Raw genomic sequence first — 25,002 nt, forward strand, 5'->3', positions numbered from 1 at the left:
GTGGGTGTGTGGAGCTTGTGGGTGTGTGGAGCTTGTGTGGGTGGAACTTGTGTGGGTGGAACTTGTGTGGGTGGAACTTGTGTGGGTGGAACTTGTGTGGGTGGAACTTGTGTGGGTGGAACTTGTGTGGGGTGTGGCTTGTGTAGGTGGGTGGAGCTTGTGTGTGTGTGGAGCTTGTGTGGGTGGAGCTTGTGTGAGTGTCGCTTGTGTGGGTGGATGGGGCTTGTATGGGTGGGTGGGGTTTGCATGGGTGGGTGGGGTTTGCATGGGTGGGTGTGGCTTTTGTGGATGGGGCATTTGTGGGTGGGGTTTGCATGAGTGGGGCTTGTGTGGGCATAGTCTAAAAGGGATGGACTTAAAAAGGGGTGGAGTCAATTTTAGAAAAAAATTCAATTCATTATCCAGCCCCCTCCCGGAGGGAGGGAGCGGGATATTGTAATCGTCCGGGTTGTTTGTCTGTTTGTTTGTCTGTCTATTAGCAACTTTAGGCAAAACGGCTTTAGCAAACACTATCAAATGTAATCCACAGGTGGGCAATGAACCCTGGACGACCTCATTAACTTTTGGTTCCAATTGGATCAAAGGTCAAGGTGAAGGTCAGGAAAAGATCTAAATTGTTTTTCGCTCATAACTTCGTCAAAAATGATATGATTTACTTCAAACTAAGCTTATAGTGAACCTTATTCTATTTGTCACTTATAATCCTACCCATTCCTACAGTGAAAAATGCATATTTGTGAAGATCGGTAGGGTCCGAAGTTTTGGGGGTCATGGCCATCGGTCAAAATTACAAATTTTCCATCAAAACTAAAACATGGTTACGAAAATACAACTTTACGGGAAAACGGCCGGCTCAAACACTGTCAAATTGTATCCACAGGTGGGTAATGAACCTCGGACAACCCCATTAACTTTTGGGTCCAATTAGGTCAAAGGTCAAGGTCAGGTCACGAAAAGGTCAAAATCTTTTTCGCTCATAACTTCGCCAAAAATGGTTTAATTGACTTCAAACTAAGACTAAAATATTCCTTACAATCAACATTCAGGTTAAGGATATATCAAATTTAAATTTGATCCCCAAAATAACTTTATACCTTAAAGGGGCGGGATTTGTTGTGCCTGGCACCACTTGTTATCTTTGTCTTTTGTAATTCCTGTGAATAAAATGAACCTAAAATCTCTTCTCCTTCCAAATCATATACCTTATAAGTCCAAGGAACTGTATATATATATATATATATATATATATATATATATATATATATATATATATATATATATATATATATATATATATATATATATCAACAATTTAAAAAAGTTAATTTGTCCATCGCTTTGTATAACCTTTTTCAAAATGAGATTTCCACCTATATATTCTAACTATATCAGCAACTTTGAACTGAGGCTTTCTGACATTAATCTCTTTTTCATATTCTAATTTTGTAAATGTTTGATGGTTTGGTATTCGTTGAGGTGTGAATCATATCATTATACTTATCTACAATGTCCTGAATAAAAGATGACCATTGTTGAGAACCGAGTTGTGTGAATTTTTTATATAGTCTCTCTTTTAAAGTGTGCTTAAATCGCTCAATAACGACCACTTTTCCTTCATTAAAGGTACTGTATAATATAATGTTGTTATTTTAAAGAAAATTCATAAATGTTTTGTTGTGAAACTCTGCACCCTCATCAGTCCATAATTTTTTTAGGTTTTCTCTTACTTTTATTAAATATCTGTTTAAAGGCTAACATAAGGGTATTACCTGTTTTTTTTGTTTTTTTTAAAGGGACGACCCACGCATATCTACTCCTCAAATCAATAACGGTTAAAGCATACTTGTACCCCTTATCATTTTTGAGTTCAATTAAATCAGTGGACCAGATATAAATCAGTGAGTCATGTGATGGCATCAGCAGCCAAGATTCATGTGATCATGTGATCACGTGATGGCATCAGCAGCCAAGAATCATGTAATCATGTGATGGCATCAGCAGCCAAGATTCATGTGATCACGTGATGGAATCAGCAGCCAAGATTCATGTGATCACGTGATGGCATCAGCAGCCAAGAATCATGTAATCATGTGATGGCATCAGCAGCCAAGATTCATGTGATCACGTGATGGAATCAGCAGCCAAGATTCATGTGATCACGTGATGGCATCAGCAGCCAACAAGACCAAGAGAGTCCTTGGTTTGATTAAAATTGGAAAAGAAGTTACCGGTTCGTGCAGTCACTGCGAAATCAACATCTACAGTACATATTTATAGCGAACGCAGTGAGCTTTATACTTAACACGTGCACATGAGAGAATAGGAAAACAACAACACAATACCCCTGGCTATTTCGAATCTGTGTCATTGGATATGACCTTTTGCTTCCGGTTGTTTTTAAACGCTGTGCGGTGTATAAACACGATTGGGTTTTATTTCTATCTTGTGAATATTACTTAACGCGTGCACATGAGAGAATAGGAAACAACAAAAACAACACAATACCCTACCAATTGTGAATCCGTGTGGTTGGCTATGACCCTTTTGCTTCGGTTTTTTTTTTGCTTCTGGTTTTTTTTTTTTTGTTTCCGGTTTTTGTCATTGGGAATGATGCATGCCGGGAGATCATGACCGGAAGTGTTTATTTATTTATTCAATTATTTTTTTTCCTAAAGTTAATTTTATCCTTCCGAAAGTGATTTTTTTCATGACAGGAAGTGTTTATTTTGTATTTAACATTACCGGGAGTGATTCTGAAACTCTTTCCGGAACTTTTAATTTCTTTTATTCTTGACCAGAAGTGATCGTTTATTTATTCATTTATTCAATTATTTTTTTCCCAGAGTTAATTTTAATAAAGATATCTCCCGCATCATCAAAAAATATTTTTTAATCGTGATTTGCATTATTTGATCGCTGATCCCGAATCCAGGCCGAAGTAACCGGAAATTGCGTCAAAATCATCAGCTGTGCGGCGCTTACATGTACCACGGTATCGTTGGCAAGAATACAGTTGTGAACAAGTTTTATGTAAAGTCAGAAGCGAATGTAAGAAGAATTCTACGTTCGCTTCTCGGCTTTGCCTATTCCATATTACACCGTTCAACAAACACCAATCAAAGCACGTGCGTTTATAATGGGATACAGATGTCCTTGTTAACCTTACCATACACCGCCTTGTACCGCCCAGAGGATTCACGGGTTCGCCGTGTGGTACTCCGAGGAGATTGAAGAAAACACAACTTGCAGAGAAATACAATTTATCCCAATAGAACGTCACCTCATCAACACACTCGCACTTCATACAGTGAGACAGACACGAAAAGGCTTCTTCTTCTTCTTCTTCGCTCGTTTTGTTGTTGTTGTTTAATGGTATATATTTCCCATGTGATGACGTCTGTTTTAGTTTTTCATCCACAAAGTTGTTGTTGTTTAATGATGTACATTTCCCATGTGATAACGTCTGTGCTAGTTTTACATCCAAGTTGTTGTTGTTGTTGTTGTTGTTGTTGTTGTTTTATGGTGGATATTATCCATGTGATGACGTCTGTGCTAGTTTTACATCCACCAAGTTGTTTTTACTTTACTTATCGAAAGTTATTGTCAAACAACTTGCGGGAACCGAATTCTGAAGAAAATGAATATGTAAGCAGCTTGTAGAGCGCTTGCCAAGCGGCTGAAGCACGTGGTTCGGCGCTTGCGACCCAATGAAAAAGGCGAATAGGGTTTGTGATTTTTATCATTTGCGATTGTTTCCATTAATATTAAAATACACAATCACAAAGTGGGTTAAATCCCACAAGGTGACGGAAGAACGGATATAAAATTTCATAAATAAGGGATTTGAATATGACGTCGGCCGTGACGCGTCAAGAAGGCGGGGTTACAATTCGCCAATCAGGACGTCGGCGGTGACGTTCAAGAAGGCGGGGTTACAGTTCGCCAATCAGCAGGCGCTACGTCACATTGGCGCCGAATACGGAGACTTGTTGGCGGGAAAAGTGCATCGCGCTTTGTAGTCTCAGGATTCCATGAAGATTGGTTGATATTTGATTTACCTGTTGAAGGTATAACGATGATTTTAAACAGTATTGTCAATCGTCAGCTGGTCGGCCCCAAAGCAGGTTGGTTTTTCGGAAGTGGAACTTGAGTTTTGTAACATTGAGCGTCTCGTGCATCGGATCCTTCGGGGCCTAACCTCCTTTTATTGTCCTGTTGTTATGGAATTCCTGAGCTGATTAGTTTTCCCCCATTAGATAAGGATTAGGAATTCGAGAAATGTTGATATTTCACTGGAGTCGGAATGTTCGGTGAAAACGTTGGTTCAAGTGTAAAGACCATTGTCCAGCGAACTCGTCCTGATTGAGCCGGTTCCTGTTTATTTATACATTTTTCACCAAGTTTGGGGCTTCACAGGACGACTTGCAAAATCAAAACTTTAATATGGAATAGGCAAAGCCGACAAACGAACGAAGAATTCTTACATTCGCTTCTTCAATATATATCAAATTAAACAGTCTTTTTGCTATGAAAAAATAAATATTACCTGAACATTACCTTCACAACAACAACTACACCGCCGAGAACAGGATCTCATCTAAAAAAAATGAATAATACCTCAAAATTACCTTCACAACAACAACAACTACACCGCCTAGAACAGGATCTCATCTAAAAAAATTATTACCTCAACATTACCTTCCAACAATAACTACACCGCCGAGAACAGGATCTCATATAAAAATATATATATTACCTCAACATTACCTTCACAACAACAACACCGCCGAGAACAGGATCTCATCTAAAAAAAATGAATAATACCTCAAAATTACCTTCACAACAACAACAACTACACCGCCTAGAACAGGATCTCATCTAAAAAAATTATTACCTCAACATTACCTTCCAACAATAACTACACCGCCGAGAACAGGATCTCATATAAAAATATATATATTACCTCAACATTACCTTCACAACAACAACACCGCCGAGAACAGGATCTCATCTAAAAAAATTAATAATACCTCAAAATTACCTTCACAACAACAACTACACCGCCTAGAACAGGATCTCATCTAAAAAAATTATTACCTCAACATTACCTTCCAACAATAACTACACCGCCGAGAACAGGATCTCATATAAAAAAAAAAAAAATATATATATATATATATATATATATATATATATTACCTTCACAACGACAACTACACCGCCTAGAACAGGATCTCATCTAAAAAAATTATTACCTCAACATAACCTTCACAACGACAACTACACCGCCTACAACAGGATCTCATCTAAAAAAATTATTACCTCAACATTACCTTCCAACAATAACTACACCGCCAAGAACAGGATCTCATATAAAAATATATACATTACCTCAACATTGCCTTCACAACAACAACTACACCGCCGAGAACAGGATCTCATCTAAAAAAATTAATAATACCTCAAAATTACCTTCACAACAACTACACCGCCTAGAACAGGATCTCATCTAAAAAAATGAATATTACCTCAACATTACCTTCCAACAATAACTACACCGCCGAGAACAGGATCTCATATAAAAATATATACATTACCTCAACATTGCCTTCACAACAACAACTACACCGCCGAGAACAGGATCTCATCTAAAAAAATTATTACCTCAACATTACCTTCCAACAATAACTACACTGCCGAGAACAGGATCTCATATAAAAAAAAAAAAAAAAATATATATATATATATATATATATATATATATATATATATATATATATATATTACCTCAACATTACCTTCACAACAACAACTACACCGCCGAGAACAGGATCTCATCTAAAAAAAATTAATAATACCTCAAAATTACCTTCACAACAACAACTACACCGCCTAGAACAGGATCTCATCCAAAAAAATGAATATTACCTCAACATTACCTTCCAACAATAACTACACCGCCGAGAACAGGATCTCATATAAAAATATATATATATATATATATATATATATATATATATATATATTACCTTCATGCCTGGTGTTGGCTTAATGGTTAGGGTAATGGGCTTGGGATCCTAGGGTCCTGAGTTCAAATCCCGCTCAGCTGTTGAATTAACACCAGGTGGGGTTGACTCTGCCTGTCATCCTTCCGAGGTCGGCAAAATGAGTGCCAGCATGCTGGTATACTGTGTCGGAGTGGCGACCCGTCCAGGATTGTTCCCAAGAGCCAAGGAGACTGCTTCGGCGGCACCAACGCTCTGCACAGAGTATGGTCCCAATGGATGGATATTACCTTCACAACGACAACTACACCGCCTAGAACAGGATCTCATCTAAAAATATTATTACGTCAACATTACCATCCAACAATAACTACACCGCCGAGAACAGGATCTCATATAAAAATATATACATTACCTCAACATTGCCTTCACAACAACAACTACACCGCCGAGAACAGGATCTCATCTAAAAAAATTAATAATACCTCAAAATTACCTTCACAACAACAACTACACCGCCTAGAACAGGATCTCATCTAAAAAAATTAATATTACCTCAACATTACCTTCACAACAACAACTACACCGCCGAGAACAGGATCTCATCTAAAAAAAAAATTAATATTACCTCAACATTAACTTCCAACAATAACTACACCGCCGAGAACAGGATCTCATAAAAATATATATTACCTCAACATTACCTTCACAACGACAACGACACCGCCGAGAACTGGATCTCATCTAAAAAAATTAATAATACCTCAACATTACCATCACAACAACAACTACACCGCCAAGAACAGGATCTCATCTAAAAAAATTAATAATACCTGAAAATTACCTTCACAACAACAACTACACCGCCTAGAACAGGATCTCATCTAAAAAAATTATTACCTCAACATTACCTTCCAACAATAACTACACCGCCGAGAACAGGATCTCATATAAAAATATATATATATTACCTCAACATTACCTTCACAACAACAACTACACCGCCAAGAACAGGATCTCATCTAAAAAAATTAATAATACCTCAAAATTACCTTCACAACAACAACTACACCGCCGAGAACAGGATCTCATCTAAAAAAATAAATATTACCTCAACATTACCTTCACAACGACAACTACACCGCCTAGAACAGGATCTCATCTGAAAAAAAAATATTACCTCAACATTACCATCACAACTACAACTACACCGCCAAGAACAGAATCTCATCTAAAAAAATAAATCTTACCTCAACATTATACCTCAACATTACCTTCACAACAACTACACCACCAAGAACAGGATCTCATCTTAAAAAATTAATGTTACCTCAACATTACCTTCACAACAACTACACCACCGAGAACAGGATCTCATCTAAAAAAATTAATAATAACTCAACATTACCTTCACAACAACAACTACACCGCCTAGAACAGGATCTCATCTAAAAAAAATTAATATTACCTCAACATTACCTTCCAACAATAACTACACCGCCGAGAACAGGATCTCATAAAAAAAAAAAAAAAATATATATATATATATATATATATATATATATATATATATATATATATATATATATATATATATATATATATATATATATTACCTCAACATTACCTTCACAACGACAACTACACCGCCTAGAACAGGATCTCATCTAAAAAAATAAATATTACCTCAACATTACCTTCACAACAACTACACCACCGAGAACAGGATCTCATCTAAAAAAATTAATAATAACTCAACATTACCTTCACAACAACAACTACACTGCCGAGAACAGGATCTCATAAAAATATATATATATATATATATATATATATATATATATATATATATATATATTACCTCAACATTACCTTCACAACGACAACTACACCGCCTAGAACAGGATCTCATCTAAAAAAATTAATAATACCTCAACATTACCTTCACAACAACAACTACACCGCCGAGAACACAATCTCATCTAAAAAAATTAATGTTACCTCAACATTACCTTCACAACAACAACTACACCGCCGAGAACACAATCTCATCTAAAAAAATTAATGTTACCTCAACATTATACCTCAACATGACCTTCACAACAACAACTACACCGCCGAGAACAGGATCTCATCTAAAAAAATTAATATTACCTCAACATTACCTTCCAACAATAACTACACCGCCGAGAACAGGATCTCGTATAAAAATATATATATTACCTCAACATTACCTTCACAACGACAACGACACCGCCTGGAACAGCATCTCATCTGAAAAAATAAATATTACCTCAACATGACCATCACAACTACAACTACACCGCCGAGAACAGAATCTCATCTAAAAAAATAAATATTACCTCAACATTATACCTCAACATTACCTTCACAACAACTACACCACCAAGAACAGGATCTCATCTAAAAAAATTAATGTTACCTCAACATTATACCTCAACATTACCTTCACAACAACAACTACACCGCCGAGAACAGGATCTCATCTAAAAAAATTAATATTACCTCAACATTTCCTTCACAACTACAACTACACCGCCTGGAACAGGATCTCATCTAAAAAAATGAATATTACCTCAACATTACCTTCCAACAACAACGACACCGCCTAGAACAGGATCTCATCTGAAAAAAATTAATATAACCTCAATATTACCTTCACAACAACAACTACACCGCTGAGAACAGGATCTCATCTGAAAAAAATAAATATAACCTCAACATTACCGTCACAACAACAACTACACCGCCTGGAACAGGATCTCATCTAAAAAAAAAATATATTACCTCAACATTACCATCACAACTACAACTTCACCGCCTGGAACAGGATCTAATCTAAAAAAATAAATATTACCTCAACATTACCTTCACAACTACAACTACACTGCCGAGAAGAGGATCTCATCTAAAAAAATAAATAAAACCTCAACATTACCTTCACAACAACAACTACACCACCAAGAACAGGATCTCATCTGAAAAAATTAAGATTACCTTCCAACAACAACGACACCGCCGAGAACAGGATCTCATCTGAAAAAAATAAATATAACCTCAACATTACCTTCACAACAACAACTACACCGCCGAGAACAGGATCTCATCTGAAAAAAAAAATTACCTCAACATTACCTTCACAACAACAACTACACCGCCGAGAACAGGATCTCATCTGAAAAAAAAAATTACCTCAACATTACCTTCACAACAACATCTACACCGCCGAGAACAGGATCTCATCTGAAAAAAATTAATTCTAGATTGAACGTAGAATTCTTCTTACATTCGCTTCTGACTTTACCTATAACTTGTTCACAACTGTATACGCAATTTCCGGTTACTTCGGCCTGGATTCGGGATCAGCGATCAAATAACGTAAATCACGATTAAAAATTATTTTTTGATGATGCGGGAGATATCTTTATTAAAATCAGTGGAGGAAATATACACCATGTCTGATATTATTTGGGTCTTTCATGTCTCCGACGATGCCTTTATCTCCCGACATGCATCATTCCCCATGACAAATACCGGAAACAAAAAAAAGCAGAAGCAAAAGGGTCATAGCCAACAACACGGATTCAAAATCGTCAGGGGTATTGTGTTGTTGTTGTTTCCTATTCTCTCATGTGCACGCGTTAAGTGTGAAGCTCACTGCGTCCGCTATTACCTGGACAGACAGACAGGTAGACATTATCATTATTTTCACGATCAGAGTACGCCGTCCTATAGGCGATCTTGGTACAAGCATGCAATTACGTTCTTCTGACGTGTACATTTATTTGGGCGGTGTATAGGTAACTGACAGCTGCCTCAATCGCTCCTGAAAACCCAAAAAAAAATCTGGTTACATGTATGAAGCAAAAACGTACTGAGCTGTTTTATAATTCAAAACGCCTCACTGTACTGGAAAACGTGGGGCTGGGAGTACTGTACTGTAAATGGTGGAGACTTATAATACCCTAAAAACACCTGTTTACATGAATTGGGATCATGCTGATCCTATACAGCCTGGTGTTGGCTTAGTGGTTAGGGTGGTGGCTTGGGATCCTTGGTCCTTAGTTCGAGCCCCTTTGGCCGCTGAATTTACACCAGGAGATTGACTCAGCCTGTCATCCTTCTGAGGTCGGCGAAATGAGTCCCGGTGTATGCCCCGGTTAGAATAGTTGTACCATATCCCTGTGTGTCGTAAGAGGCGACCAGGGTTGGTGTCAGGAAGGGCATCCGGCCATAAAACATTGCCTTAAGAAAAAGTCAACCCATGCACAGCAGGGAAAAATGGCTGTAAAAACATTTTTAAAAATTAAAAAAAATTTTTTTTTATATCGATCTGCAGTGGTGTGTAACTGATGAAGAATTATATCTTTGGCTCTTCAAAAGTTTCCAATTATTTAAATAATATTTATACTCGTGCCTTGTGCACTGGTTAGTAAACTTCGCACAGGTACAGAATTCTCACAGCGAATCAACTTGGTCATTCAGGTCAGGTCAGGTATGGGAGCATGTGCCAGAACAGCGCGTCGCTGCGTCCACTTTCCGCCGGTACTCCAGGGGCCTCCGTCTGGCCATCCCCCAGGCAGATGCCAGGCCCATCCCCATCTCCTTGAGATGATGGTCAACCTGCTGCAACCACGAGGCACGTGGTCGACCCACTGGCCTCCTCCACTCATGAGACTCCCTCGCTGAGAGAATCTGGTGAGCAGGATCAGAGTCAGGAAAACGAGCCACATGTCCATACAGCCGCAACTGACGCTCACGGACTATGCAGGTAACAAATCTCATCCGAGTCTCCCTCAGCAACCGCTCGTTGGACACAAAATCCGACCAGCGATAGCCAAGGATTCTCCGAAGAGACCTGGTACCAAAGGAATTAAGTCTCCGTCTCAGATCCTTGGTCAGAGTCCAAGTCTCGCACCCATAGAGCAAGACTGGAAGTACCAAGGACCTGAAGACTCGGACTTTCGTCCTCCCGCACAGGTACCGGCAGCGCCACACCCCATGATCCAGTGAATCCATGACTCCCCAGGCCCGACCCAGACGTCTATTGACCTCTGACTCGCAGCCAGCAGAGACATGAATATAACTGCCAAGGTAAGTGAATCTCTCCACGACCTCAACATCCTCACCACAAACAGACACAGACAGGACAGCAGCATCCAAGATGTCACCGAAAGCCTGGATCTTAGTTTTGACCCAAGAAACCCGTAATCCCAACGGCTCCGACTCCTCATTCAGCACCTCGAGGGGCCCCAAAAGGATGTCTAAAGTCTCCGCAAAGATGACTGCATCATCTGCAAAGTCAAGATCCGAGATCTTGACATTCCCAAATGACGCACCGCAACTTGATCTCTCCGACATCCTCCCTAAAATCCAGTCCATACAAGTGCTGAAAAGTGTGCGGGCAAGTACACACCCCTGACGAACTCCAGTAACAACTGGAAATAGGTCAGAGATGATACCACCACACTTCACAGCACTCTCAGTACCAGAGTAGAGTTCAGACATCAGATCGATCAGTTTTGGTGGCACCCCACGAAGACCAAGAATCCTCCAGAGGACATCCCGATTCACTGAATCGAACGCTTTACAGAGATCAACATAGGCTGCAAGCAGCCCCTGCCGAAAGTCTCGTCTGCGTTCAGTGAGGACACGAAGTGCAAGGATACGGTCAATCGTTGACCTCTTTGGTGTAAAGCCTGACTGCTCTGGACGCTGGTGCTCAAGCAGATGGTGGCGAACCCTATCGAGAATTATCCGAGCAAAGACCTTGCCCGGCACTGACAGCAGCGTCACCCCTCGGTAGTTGTTGCAGTCTTGGCGATCACCCTTCCCTTTCCAGAGAGGGACAACAAGGCCCCTCTTCCAGTCAGTTGGGATGATGCCTGTGTTCCAGGCAGAGCACAAAACTGCATGCAACGACACGAGTGCAGCATTTCCACCAGCCTCGAGAAGTTCGGCATGGATGCCACAGATCCCTTGAGCTTTGCCCCGTTTCAACTGGTTCACCGCAGCCCGTGTTTCCACAAGCGAAGGTGGACCACAGTTGATTCGAGGGTCAGCAACAGGGATTGTAACACCCTTGACGTCCAACTCGACAGTTGGGGGATCAGCCTGGTACAACCGCTCAAAGTAACCGGCCCAGCGGGCCTTCACTTCAGACTCCTCTGTCAAGAGCCTACCACTCTCTGCTCGAACTGCAGTGCTCCGAGGGATGGGCTTGGATGAACGTAATGCGCGAATTCCCCTGTAAGCGGGACGAGAATCACCTGTCCACAGGTGATGCTCTACCCCCTCACAGATTCCTCGCACATAGGCCTCCTTGTCCACCCTCAGTGCACGTACAGTTTTACGCCTCAGCTCCCTGAACAGCTCAGCTCTGCCATTCAGCCTGGCCCTGTGACTCTGGTCAATGGTATCCAGTGTCCCTTGAGAGACAAAATTCTTCTTTGCCCTGTGGTGAGCTCCAAGGCATCCACCGGCAACATCAAGGACGGTGGTCTTGAAGGCGCTCCACAACTCTTCAGGACCCCCCAAAGCACCCAGACCCCCCAAGTGTCCACTCAGCCTGTTCGCAAACTCCTCAGCTACTCTCTCATCCCTGAGCTTGGCAACATCCAGCCTCGGCTGGAATGGTACCATTCTCCAGGATTTAAGGTGCAGCTTTAGAGTTGCTTCAACAAGCCTGTGGTCAGTATTGAGGAACTGAGCACTCCGGTAGACCCTGCAGTTCTGGATCATCCTCCAACGACCGTCAATGAGGACATGGTCAATCTCCTTTGCCACACTGCCAGCGTTGGAATACCAAGTCCAGCGATGAGCTTGTGGGCGCTGAAACCATGAACCAGCCACCCTAAGTCCATGACTTCTTGCAAAGTCAAGGAACTTAGTGCTATTCTGGTTCATAGTTCCTGACCCATAGGGACCAACACACACCTCATAACCGTCCCTATCAGTTCCAGTCGATGCATTGAAATCCCCCAAGACTAGAAGTGTATCTCGTCTTGGGCACTGATCAACCACAGACTCGAGTGTGGCGTAGAATGCATCCTTCACGGTGAGGTCACTCGCCTCAGTCGGAGCAGAAACAGAGACCAGGGAAATGACACCTAAGGAGTGACGAATCCTTAATCTCATAATACGCTCGTTGACCGGTGTTACCTCAATTATCATTGGGGTCAGCTTATTGGACACAGCTTCAGCAACTCCTTGGGTATGGTAACCATCAGAGCGACCAGACCAATAGTAGGTGTAACCACCCACCATTATCTCGCCGCAATCCGGTCTCCGAACCTCAGAGAGAGCTGCAATCCCGATGTCCAAACGCTTGAGCTCAGATGATAACAGAGACAGGTGATCATCCTCTCTTAGGAATAGGACATTCCAGGCACCCACCCGAAGGGACCGCCTCAGGTTAACCCAAGGAGACCGCCGTCTGGTGGACGACACCTCAGCACCACTCCGACACACTCTCCCGCAATCTGACCCAGGGATGTTACCCCGTGGTTTCCCTCCTATCAAAGATTGGGGGTCCCGAAGGCTTTGCCCCAATCCCGTCATCCGGTGAGCTGCCCTGCGAATGGAAGCTGCACAGGAGGTACTCCCACGGAGTGGGTTTTCAGATTTTTTTGCGTTTTTGCGTTTTGCGGAATGAAGGGTTTTACGGTGGCCGGAGTGCAAATCCTGCCACCAACCTCCTAATAAGAAGTGACCCAACTGCAGGCGGACGTCCGCAGACACAGTTGGGTACTAAATTTGGATGGCCGTTGGCTCACCAGGAGCTCCTCCGCCCTTTGACAGGTTTTGTTTTTAATCCTGCTGGGTGTCCATATCCAAACACCCTCCTCACCAGAAAACCTGGTGGGGGAGACGGTTTAGTCGCCGACAACCCGACCATGGAACAGGTTAGTACAGGTTTACATGGTACCTGAAGCAGGTCACAGATTGAACCTGACCTGACTTGGTCATTGATTACTATTTAAGTAAAGGGTTTATTCCAAAGTCTTTTACACGAGCTGCCATCGCAGAGGACCTTATGGTCAGTTAAGTAGTTTACAAGGAAATCGCAAGGAAACTCGACGGACACTCGGCAGAGCACACACCTCCGTCACGTAATGCCTGATCCACGAGAACATATCGTTCCCGATACATTTATGAGATATCTTGCTATACAGCACTATATCAGTATTGGTCCTCTCTCTCAATGGTGAAGAATCACTTTAAAATTAAATAATTCTCGTATCCAGATCCGGATTCGGATCTTCTTGAGAATCGAATCGATTCTTCCTCGTCACACACCCAAACCGTCCACCAAGTTTCATCCGAATCCATCCACAACTTTTTGAGATATTGTGCACGCAAACAGAGAGGGGTGAAAACATCACCTCCTTCACCTCCGGTGGTGGAGGTAATTCGACGCAGGTGGAGGCCATTCAGCCCATCATGCCTGTGCCACATCAACACTAGATCAAAACAAGAGAATGCAAAATGGTTTTTTATGTCCCCCCCCCCGGGGGAGGGGGCATAGGCTTAGATTTATACCACACAACCCCCCTTGATGAGACCCCTAACAACAGCACTCCTTACACATGTACACAACCACCCATCAATGCTCAAACTTCCTAAAAGTCCTATCAACATCCCCATACCCATCCATCTCCATAACTTCTGGGTACCTATCAAATTCTAATTTAAACTTATCAACTGTTTCTGCTCACCACTAGTAAGTTTAAACACTAGTAAGCACACTGGTCCTGACAACATTTCAGCTGTTTTTGAAAGATGCCCCCCCCAAACCCCAAAACAATTCACCGACATGGTCAATATATCTATTTATTCCGGCACTGTGTCCAATTTCAAACTTGTTCACCTGAAACCATTATTTGACGGCTGGTAATTTTAAACCTATCAGCGTTCTGGGTGTGACGTCTCAACTATTTCGAAGAGCTGTGTGCATTCAGGATGAGGGACATGTTGAGCGAAACGTCATTTTGTACAATTTTCAATCGGGTTTCGGGTTCCGTGTTCTGCTGATTGTCTTATTCACCGAACCGATCACATCCGTACTCGAACCTCACCTGAGCGGGAATGACGCGCGAATGATTCCACTAGATCACCGCTAAATATATATATATATATATGATTGATGTTGTGACATCCCCATAACACACTTACTGCCTGCAGGTCCTAGCGCTAACTACAGTGATGTAATTTCAGATACTGTCGCAAGTGCATGGAAAATGCAGTTACCGACTGGTTTCGCCCTCATCCGGGCATCATCAGGGCAACAGCAAGCTTTCATACACCTGTGGCTGAAAATGACCTTTCGGTTATAAACCAGATAACGTGCGACTGCAAACTGAGTGGTGAAAGCACCGGCACCTCGTCCCATCCAGCTCTTGCTGAACTGTACCAGGAGCAACAAGTCCTGCCTGCCATACGGAACATTATCTCCCACTTTTACCAAACACCATCTGAAGTTGTTGATTGTTTGCAGTCGGGCTTAATAATGATAATAATTAATGTCGTTCTCCGAACTAGTGGCCGAGGAAGGGGAACCTTGGGCCGAGTCTTCACAAACTGGATGGCCAAGCCTGACGTTCGACTAGGAAGGACAGGAGTTTGTAATTTGTTCAGGGTGCCGGTGATAGTTTGCCTCCTCTTCACGACGGACACCGTGGGATATTTAACATCCACCGACGAATGTCTGCAGACAGGATGTCCAGGTTAACGTCCATCCACGGGACGGCGCACTCACATTGATGAATCGACCTGGCTGTGAAACGTCAGGATGACAGTTTGTAGTTCTGTCGGGATTCAGACCCAGGCGAGACAGCTTAGGTTCGAGTGTGCGTTCCGCTCGGCCATCCTGTCAGCCATGTGTATGCTGTGTTAGAATGTCACAGTTGTATGAAGATGATAATTATTTATTTTTATTTTTTCCCTAATTGCATGTGCATAATGATGAAGTGTTCACAACAAACGTTGATGTGATCTCAAACAAGGTTCGAATGGGTCCCTCTTTCCACTGGACACCACACTGGACCGCTGGCGGTGTGTGGAGCACGCCATCGTGGGAGACAATGGAGACCATGTCCCACCCCTCTCGTGTGCCTTTTCCGAAGGTAATGCCGGTTCGGTTTTAGCTCATCACGGCAAGGGATTATCCCCGATGACATTGTTAGTAGCACTCTTAAAAGTGAACAACGTTGTCACCATTGAAAACCAGCATGATGAAAGCGGCGAAGTGTTTGTGCGACTGTTCCATCACGGTGCTTCTCAACCCCTCGATCTGCTCCCAGAACCTGGATGTGGACACGTACTTGCAGCATCGAGCGAGGAAGGCAAGATTCACGTGTACGACACCGAGTGGCCCCGGCGGCGCAGTGCTGTTCTTCTCGGTTCGTTCAGATCGACCATGCCAACGTATTTTGGGATAATGAAACGTATATTTAGTTTGCCTTTGACCCACGCATTCCCCCAGTCACCCCCATGATCTTTTCCTCCATTAGCCCCATGTAATCCAATCCTCTTACCTGCTGGTTAATGTGTCTCCTCCTCCTCCTCTTCTGCCATCTTTCCCATTCATTCTTTGCCCTGCTTGTTGTACCCACCTTCTACATCACTACCTCACAGTCAGGATGTTCCTGTTTTTTTTTTTTTACCCTCTCTCATCTCATTGTTCCATTGGCCAAGCTTTTGTATTCAGAAAATGTAGAAATGTATGATCTATAAAGAGGAGTACCCCTGCTCACCGAAGGAGCGACAGGAAGGGTCATGTTATTGTCCTCTCTGGGGTGTATACATTACAGTAGATCTGTGGTCGGGCCTCAAGGACATTGGGGGGGGGGGCTCAATTTGAAACGGTTGATAAGGAGCGGCTGGCTTGGCAAGCGCTAGCTCACTACTCGGTGACTGAACACAGCCTGGGTTTCCTCCCTTTCGGTTTAGTTTAGTGTTAAACATAAGTCGTGACTGTCTGTTTTAAAAAGGTAATCACACGAGTTTGTGGTTTGTTTGTTTGTTTATTTATTAATTTATTTATGGTCAGGGTTTTCCACGAAATGCCCCAATAAGTTATTTATACACGTCAGCACGGCGTTTGTTCAGGGAGGAAAAAATCCTTCGAAGAGAGGGGATATTATATATGTACCAGTACTAATATATATGTAATTTGTAATAACATTAATATTCTGTGATTTATCATTGGTGGTGGTGGTTATTTTTGTGAGGAGAAGCAGTCTTGGAAGAACGCCACCATTAGCAATCTTAACACTGATATCCACCTTAACACAGCAGAACACCCCATTGGGGAGGGGGTGGGAGGGTAATGAATTCACTCCAACCTCCGGCATGTGACCCTAAGTCCTCCTGTCAAACTTCGTTCGGATTGGATGAGTAACGTCCAAATGTATCATCGTCATTGAGACAGACACCAAATTGTGTATTTTAGTGTGATAACACTCCTGCTGTGGTCATCTCACCTTGCCCCCTCTCAGCTTCCTCCCACCCCACCCTCCCCCCACCCCACACGCTGTCTTTGCTCTTTTCCACATCACAACGTCCTATCAGAAGCTCCACCCCCCCCCTCCGACTTCAAATATCTGAGGCCTCCGTTTCAAGCTGACGGATCTCTCAATGCAGGCCATGGCCGATAAACCGGACGTTATCTGTTTAACAGAACCCTTCCTCCCACAGATGTCCCCAACTCCTTCGTGTCTCTCCCCAGTTATTGTGACCGCCAGTTTGAATGATCAAAAACCCCGTCCTTGCGGCGGAGTTCCGCTTTACATCAAAAAACTCTATTTCTCACTCTCCGTGTACTGCACCTCCACCTCCCGAACCCCAGGAGTACTTCTGGTGGCAACTTCCCCTCCGCTCCCACCTCATGCTGTGTGTTGTGCCGTCCTCCCAACGGTGACGACTCCACCTACATATCTCTCTCAGACGACATGGACCAACTTTTAACCACTCATCCCAACTCTCTCCTCCTCGTATGTGGTGACTTCAATAGTCACCATGCTAATTGGCTGGGTGTTGTACCTCTCACCATAGCACTTCTGCAAAGGACTTCTGTGACTACTCTGTACTCATCCTTCCCAGTCACACCAGGCTGCTCCTCCATTCTGTGTCTTTTGCTCCTGAAAAGGTGGAAATGTTTCTGGCAACCCTCGACTCTGACTCTGCAACTGTACCGGACAGCATCGGCTCACGTGTCCTAAAAACCTGCTCTGCTGCTCTTGCGCATCCTCTATCTGCCCTTTTCACCCTGTCATTTATCATAAGTCATCTTCCATCTGCTTGAAAATCAGCGAACATCACAACATGAGATAAAAATAGGTGCAAAAACGGATCCCATTAACTACAGTCCAATGAGCTTCCTTCCATTATCGGCAAGGTCATGGAATCCATCATCACAGTTGAGATAAAATCATTCCCTTTCTCCAACTTCCTCATCTCAGATCATCAATTTGGATTCAGACCTGGTCACTCTACCTTGGAAATGCTGCTTCCACTCTCCCAACAATGGTGGAGGTCCTCGATATCAGACATAAGATCAGGTCCATCTCTCGAGACATATCTCGAGCATTTGATACCTGTCTGGCATCCTGCCCTGCTCTCCAAACTGTCTGTCTACCTATGGAATCAAAGGACAACTCTACTTTTGGATTCCTGACTTCCTTTCCTCTCGCTGTCAAGGCTGGAGTCCCCCCCCCCCCCAAGGCAGTGTCCTCGACCCCATTTTATTCCTAATCTCCACTCATTTATTCCTCTTTTTACCATCTGGGGAACCAACCTTCACACACTCTTCAATCTCATTCTTCCCTCCAGTTTTCAAACGAGCCGTGCACCACCATCTCAAGTCGTCCCCCATCCAAAACCACGATCTTTTCTGCAACCGTTAAAATACTCCCCCCCCCCCACCACTCCCAACTCCACCCCTCCGAAAAGTTTGCTTCTGTATCCATCTTGTCCACCCCATTGCGTTCTCCCTTTCCACATATCGTTACCTGCATCCCTTGTTTGTCCATCTCCGTCTACTTCCCCCCTCGGCCCTGCTGTTGATGTTTCCCCTTTCTCGTGCTGTTCCATTTGTAATGCTGTGTCCTGATTTGTTCCGTATCGTCGCTCTTCCATGAGCCTCGACCATGTGTAAAATATAATAATATAAAGTATATATTTTTTCTGATAGGATGTTGACCTGCAGTCACGACTTGTGTGCAGTTCGTGATGCCTCTTCTCACATGTATTACATGAACAATGATCTACAGCTCATGGAAGAGTTTGTACGCATTCTGCATGTCAGAGAAGGACAGTCACAAACTTCCGTGAACCTTTTACTGTTTGCACGAATTGCAAGGATGATGGACTGTAACCAGACTCGGTGGTGTAATGATTCGAGTCTGGGAGGTCGGCGATTCAAACCCCAAACGAGTCGTACGAAAGAGTTTAAAAAATGGTACGTGCTGCTTCCTTGCTTGCCTCGGAAGATGGAGCACGCTCAGGATGATGCTTCCTTGATTTCAAGGACGGAGCATGGAGAAAACCCTCCAAAGGTATTTTTCCACGCTCCGTCCTTGGGGAGGAGGAACTTCCTCCTTTGTTGCCCCCCTGAGTGCACAGACAAAAATGATGTCACAAATGACGTCGCTGGTACCCAGAATCCTCTGGGAAGTGATGTGGCTCCCCTTGCCCCCCAATCTCAGCGGCTGTGTTTGTGTGAAAGTCGAGTCTCATGTGCGAGACGTGTCGTAACTCCTCCACGAGCCTTAAGGCCTGTTTAAAAACAAAACGCTACATACGGTAAGTGGGATTTGAAGGGTCTGGGATCACAGCATCACATGCTAAGTGTTCGGATCGGTCTTCTATTTACCAACGCTGGCCCATTGTCTTCCTGCAGAATGGCTGGCTCACTCAAACGCAGTGTTTGACTTGGCTTGGATGCCCGGTGAAGCAAAACTGGTACGTAGCCTCTTTTTTTTTTAAATAATAAAAAAAGTGGTTGATCAATCATTAAATGGGGAGATTGTTTGTCGTTCGGGATGCCCCCCAAGTCTGAGGCCTCTTTCTTACTTCCTGCAGGTGACTGCATCTGGGGACCAGACCGCTCGATTATGGGACGTAAACACGAGAGAAAATCTTGGATCTTTCAAGGGTCACCATTGCAGCCTCAGATCGGTAGCTTTCAGCAAGCACGATAAAGGTACCTGAACGGTTTTAAAACCCTGTGATTGTAAGAAGATTCCACTTGATATCCAGCAGTTGGTGCGGTGCCAAAGGGTAGGCAACTGGTGCCCAGTTTGCGTCATCGGTGCAGCTCACCCACCCACGCGCAATATATCGCGCTTCCAATTCGGTTAAATGGCGGGAAAAAAAAATAGGGAGATCTTGGCTCGAGAGAAAAATTATTATTTTCTTGAGAGTCTCCAGTTTCACCACGAGGACTGAAACTTGCAACCGTGCGTTTGATTCCATTCGACCGGCATTGTGGGAACATCAACTGCTTGTCTTTTTCGATGAACTGTGTTTCTGTGATGGCACGGCACTGTCAGGAGACGTTAGAGGGATGCACACTCATCTGTGAGCTGTCTCAGCCCAGCTATTCATCCTGGGGTTTTGCACGCAGGGCGAGGCATCGATGTGTGGGCCGTCTTTCGAATGTACTTCAAGCCCGGTTGTCCCGTCCTCTGCGAAGAATCGCCGAGTTATCGCTGACTTCCTGAAGAAATTGCAAATTCCCGCCAAAATTGCCTTCAGCTGACCGTCGGGCCTTGCCGGCTGATTGGTGAAAGACTTTGGTCAATTCTCTCCTTGGCTGACCCCACATGAAAATTGGAATAATTGAGCTCGTTGATGTAGTATAATGGTAGATTATTTCTGTCGTGGCAAGTCTGTTACACAGTCGATGTTAAGCGTCCGACTCTCACGATCTTGTTCCTGTTTTCTCCCGCCGTGGAACTGCCTTCCGTTGGCCGTTCAGTTTTACTCTTCTGTGTGGACCTTCTTTCAAGAGGTGCACCAACATTTCATCCGTCTCCAAATCCCAACCCGCAATCTTCTCGACACCACGCTCCCCCCTCTCTCTCCCAATTCCCTTGTTCGTTACCTCCGCCCACTGCCCCACTCTGAAGTCGTTACCTTTTTGTTCTGTCTCATCGCATTTCCATGAGGCCCAGATCTTGTATGCAGCAAACCCTCCAATATCGTGGGTTTCGGCCAATCGTGGGCAACATATTGTTTTCCACTTTAGTTATCGTGGTATTCCATTTCGGATAGTTGCGGTTTTTGAGCTGAGATGAGTGATCGTTTCGTCCTCGTGTACGATTACCTCCCATTATGAGCCTTTTGCTGTTTCTCGTGTACCGTTGATTGAAGTAATCAGACCAGTATAAGGGAACGAAGCGAAGTTTATTCATGAATCGTCATCGAACAAGAAATGACACACGGAGATCCTGTATATCTAGATCTTCAAGATCGAGTGGACACACACATTGAATAATGGTGCCCAAACACAAAACGGTGGACAAAATTAATTGTGCCAAAAGGCAGAGAAAGGTTATGACATTGTGCAAAAAAAAAAGAAAGGGGCCGAAGGCTCCAGTTCAACCATGGCAGATGCCGAAGAGATGGGATTATTTTGAAGAGGATACCATCTGATACCTTACTCTCCAAGCAGGAAAGATATGCGCCGGATAAAGGTGGCTCAAGGGCGTTTTACCCTTCACCTATGTGGCAACGCAGCAGGTGACTTCGTCGTGCTCCTGATAATTATCGAACAGCAATCGCAGGTTCGACATCCACATCTTTCGAACCAACACCCTCTCCCCTCTTACAGCATCATCGTCCCGAGCTAAGTCTTGTGTTTTCTATTTCTGGCAGAGGACAGTACGAACGACTACGTAATATGTTTATCCTCACCTCTCTGTTTTGTAATTTAAAACGGTGACGTTCTGCGTTTTGTTTAATTCACACCGTGTTTATTTCAGTGCTAACGTGCATTATATGTATTTTCGTGTTTATTTCTGGCTACCCTCGATATTTTCTCGGCCCAGGAACCAAACCCCCTCTTCCCATTGGCGCTTGGTTTCCACTATCGCAACATTTTGTCCAGGAACCTAACCCCCGTGATATTGGAGGGTTTACTGTCTAACAAAAGTTTATTTTATTCTGACACTCAAGGACAATCCAATCCACCTCGTATTAAATAATTTGTTTCATCGATCGTGCTCGAGCTGTTCGATGATTTGTACAATGACAGTTGAGTTGTAATGAAGAACGAGCAACGTGCACGTTTTATCATCATCACGGTGAATCGTAATGTTGAAACTTTCCCCGAAATGGAGCATTTCTGGTTTTGCTCGATATTCACACGTCTCTCCAGATTCTGGTCATGCGTGCTCCACCAATCATTCCCTACATGCTGTGCTGTGATGTGATTGGATAACGTTCCCTTTTGAGGATTGCACGGATGTGTAAATTGCTTGTGTGAACGCACTTACCATTTAGCATTGTGAAGTCCTAATTGCAGGCCATCATCACAATGGGGAGACCTGTACGTGTGCTCTCTGGTTCCCACGACTTTGCTCCTCTGCATTGTTGTAACCTCCCTCGAAACCGAATGACGTGCATTCTCTCCCTGTTTGAGGTCCGTAATGATTCTTGATTGTGCGACATGATCTCCGATGGGTTGCACATGCTATGCTCGTGTGTTGTCTCACAGCAATGTTGTGCACTGGTGGGCGAGACGGAAACATCATGCTGTGGGATATTCGATGCACAAAGAAAGGTGAGATGATGAACGATGTTCCGACTGCTTTAAAACCTCCATTAGTTTATTTATTTATTTATTTATTTATTTATTATTCTTCTGATTGAACACAAACTGCATTTGTCTTACCTGGTGCTTGTTGCTCGAGAGGAGGGAAGCGAGTTGTTGAATAATTATTTTATTTATGTGTTGTTTTTAATTTTTTTTTATTTTTCAAAACGCTCTTCTGCTCATGAGCATCGGTCATTGTTTTTGCAGAGGGTTTCTACACCGCGGTAAAGAAAATTCCAAATGCACACGGACATGTATTGAGATCAGGCCCGACAGGAAAACGGCGAGCGCATGTTCGTGGCCTGGCTCCGAGTGTGGTGAGTGGACCTCATGTTCGTGGTGGCACCATTGTTTGAAAACTGACCATCGAGGTTGAGATGTTTCTCGAAGGCAACTCGGATTGGATAACATGTCGAACTTTGGCAAAAAAGTTTCAGCCAATCGACGAACCTCACGTACTTCACGCCTTCCATTGAGAAGAAAAATCTCCAATTGTTGCACAATGGAGGAACTTGGGGGGAAAAAAAGTGAAAAATATCAAGAAGCCAAGTGTGGAGATGAGGTTTCAGTTGGGATTTGTAAATTGATTGATGAGGTTGTGTGAATTTGTAAAGACAGGTATGGTTGTTCCAAAGTTTATCAAATCTGAAGAATGTTTGATGAACAAAGGTCTTCATCTGAGTGTGAGGAACTTACAGAAGGTTCTTGATATTGGACGACAGCTTTCTCGTGGGGGGTGTAAGGTGTGATTGGGGCAGAAATGTCAGGAAGAAGCAATTTGTTTGGTTTTATGTATTTATTTTATTTTTGTTGACATAGTTGAGGACTAGTATGGTGAACGTATCAGAATGCAACTGGACAAATGCATGGGGTAGACAAGATGGATACAGACAAACTTTCAGGAGGGAAAACTCGAGATTTGGTAGGAGGATGGATTGAGGTGGGGTTAACGAGGGTAGGAAAAAAAATTATGTTTTTTTGATTGGGGAACAATCAGAGATGGTGAACAGCTGTCTTGTAGACCGAGAGGGAAGAATGCGATTGAAGGGGAAGTGGAAGTTGGTTTCACAAGTGGGGGAAAAAAAGAGGAGTGAATGAGTGGAGGTGAGCAATGATGCTGGATTTTGGTAGTTTAACCAGAAAGGTTCATGATGGACCATGTGTGCCCTGCGGAAACCAGTGGGGTTTGGGGGGGGGGCACGTAGCACCTAAAGAGCAGAGGGTACAAGACCAGAAAGTAGGCGGTAGAAGACAGCGAGACCACCGACCTGTCTGCGATGAAATGATAGGCCCAAGGACTCAGCTTGGTACTTATTGGGTTTGAATTTGGTGCTTGGTACTTGTTGGGTTTGAATTTGGTGCTTGTAACTTGCTGGGTTTGAATTTGGTGCTTGGTACTTGCTGGGTTTGAACTTGGTGCTTGGTACTTGCTGGGTTTGTACTTGCTGGGTTTGAATTTGGTGCTTGGTACTTGCTGGTTTTGAACTTGCTGCTTGGTACTTGCTGGGTTTGTACTTGCTGATTGGTACTTGCTGGGTTTGTACTTGCTGGGTTTGTACTTGCTGGGTTTGAATTTGGTGCTCGGTACTTTCTGGGTTTGAATAACACGTTTCACCACTCGCCCATTCTTGTGATTGAATCGTAGTCATACGGTCATTATGACTGACGGCAGTCCCGGCTTGTGATGATATTTTGGTTGTTTGCGTACTTACCGTCAAAATTTCAAATTTGAATCTGATGGGATCGACATTTTGGAACACATCATCATCTGGATAATAAGCCGTCATTTTTTCCAAACGTTGGACAGCACGTTTATCCATCGTGTTTCCTGTTTTTGTGCTTGTCATGTGATCCATCTTTGATCTCCTTGTTTACGACACTTAAACATGTGGTTTGTCTGTTCTCCAAAACCCCCTCTCATGGAACCATTAACGTCCAGGATTCCCAGCAGAGCGTCACAGCAGTCATCTTCCAGGATGAACGGACGCTCATCTCGGCAGGAGCCGTAGACGGGTGAGACATTTTAATAAAGACTATGATGCCATCTTGTTCCAAGATACAGGCAATGTATAACTGGATAAAGTTCAGGAGCAGGCTTTCTTCTGTCGGCTGTTGTTTTATGACTTTGATTGTGAGTTCTTTTGCAGCCGCTCTGCA

At 43.4% G+C, this 25,002-nt stretch overlaps 2 protein-coding genes across 3 annotated transcripts in view; one reads left to right on the forward strand and one right to left on the reverse strand.

The window, feature by feature from the left end:
• Positions 1–3,348, reverse strand: part of INTS7 (integrator complex subunit 7) — a 75,674-nt gene extending 72,326 nt beyond the window's left edge. Inside the window, exon 1 of the mRNA XM_085896646.1 lies at positions 3,167–3,348. The gene's annotated coding sequence lies outside the window, so the exon portion shown is untranslated. The remainder of the gene's footprint in view (positions 1–3,166) is intronic.
• Positions 3,349–3,954: 606 nt separating this feature from the next.
• DTL (denticleless E3 ubiquitin protein ligase adapter) overlaps positions 3,955–25,002 on the forward strand; it is a 48,964-nt gene continuing 27,916 nt past the window's right edge. Inside the window, exons 1-8 of one of the 2 annotated variants that reach the window (XM_085893957.1) lie at positions 3,955–4,124; positions 16,031–16,150; positions 16,328–16,426; positions 19,927–19,988; positions 20,109–20,229; positions 22,747–22,812; positions 23,053–23,162; positions 24,785–24,858. In XM_085893957.1, coding sequence (XP_085750083.1) covers positions 4,076–4,124; positions 16,031–16,150; positions 16,328–16,426; positions 19,927–19,988; positions 20,109–20,229; positions 22,747–22,812; positions 23,053–23,162; positions 24,785–24,858 — 701 coding nt within the window. In that variant the 5' untranslated portion in view covers positions 3,955–4,075. Of the gene's footprint in view, positions 4,125–16,030; positions 16,151–16,327; positions 16,427–19,767; positions 19,830–19,926; positions 19,989–20,108; positions 20,230–22,746; positions 22,813–23,052; positions 23,163–24,784; positions 24,859–25,002 lie in introns of those variants that run through there. The other variant, XM_085893959.1, reaches the window with a different exon arrangement.

This window comes from Eptatretus burgeri, chromosome 9, assembly GCF_056783735.1.
Source record: "Eptatretus burgeri isolate ZD-2024b chromosome 9, Ebu_testis_v1, whole genome shotgun sequence".
Lineage (NCBI taxonomy): Eukaryota > Metazoa > Chordata > Myxini > Myxiniformes > Myxinidae > Eptatretus > Eptatretus burgeri.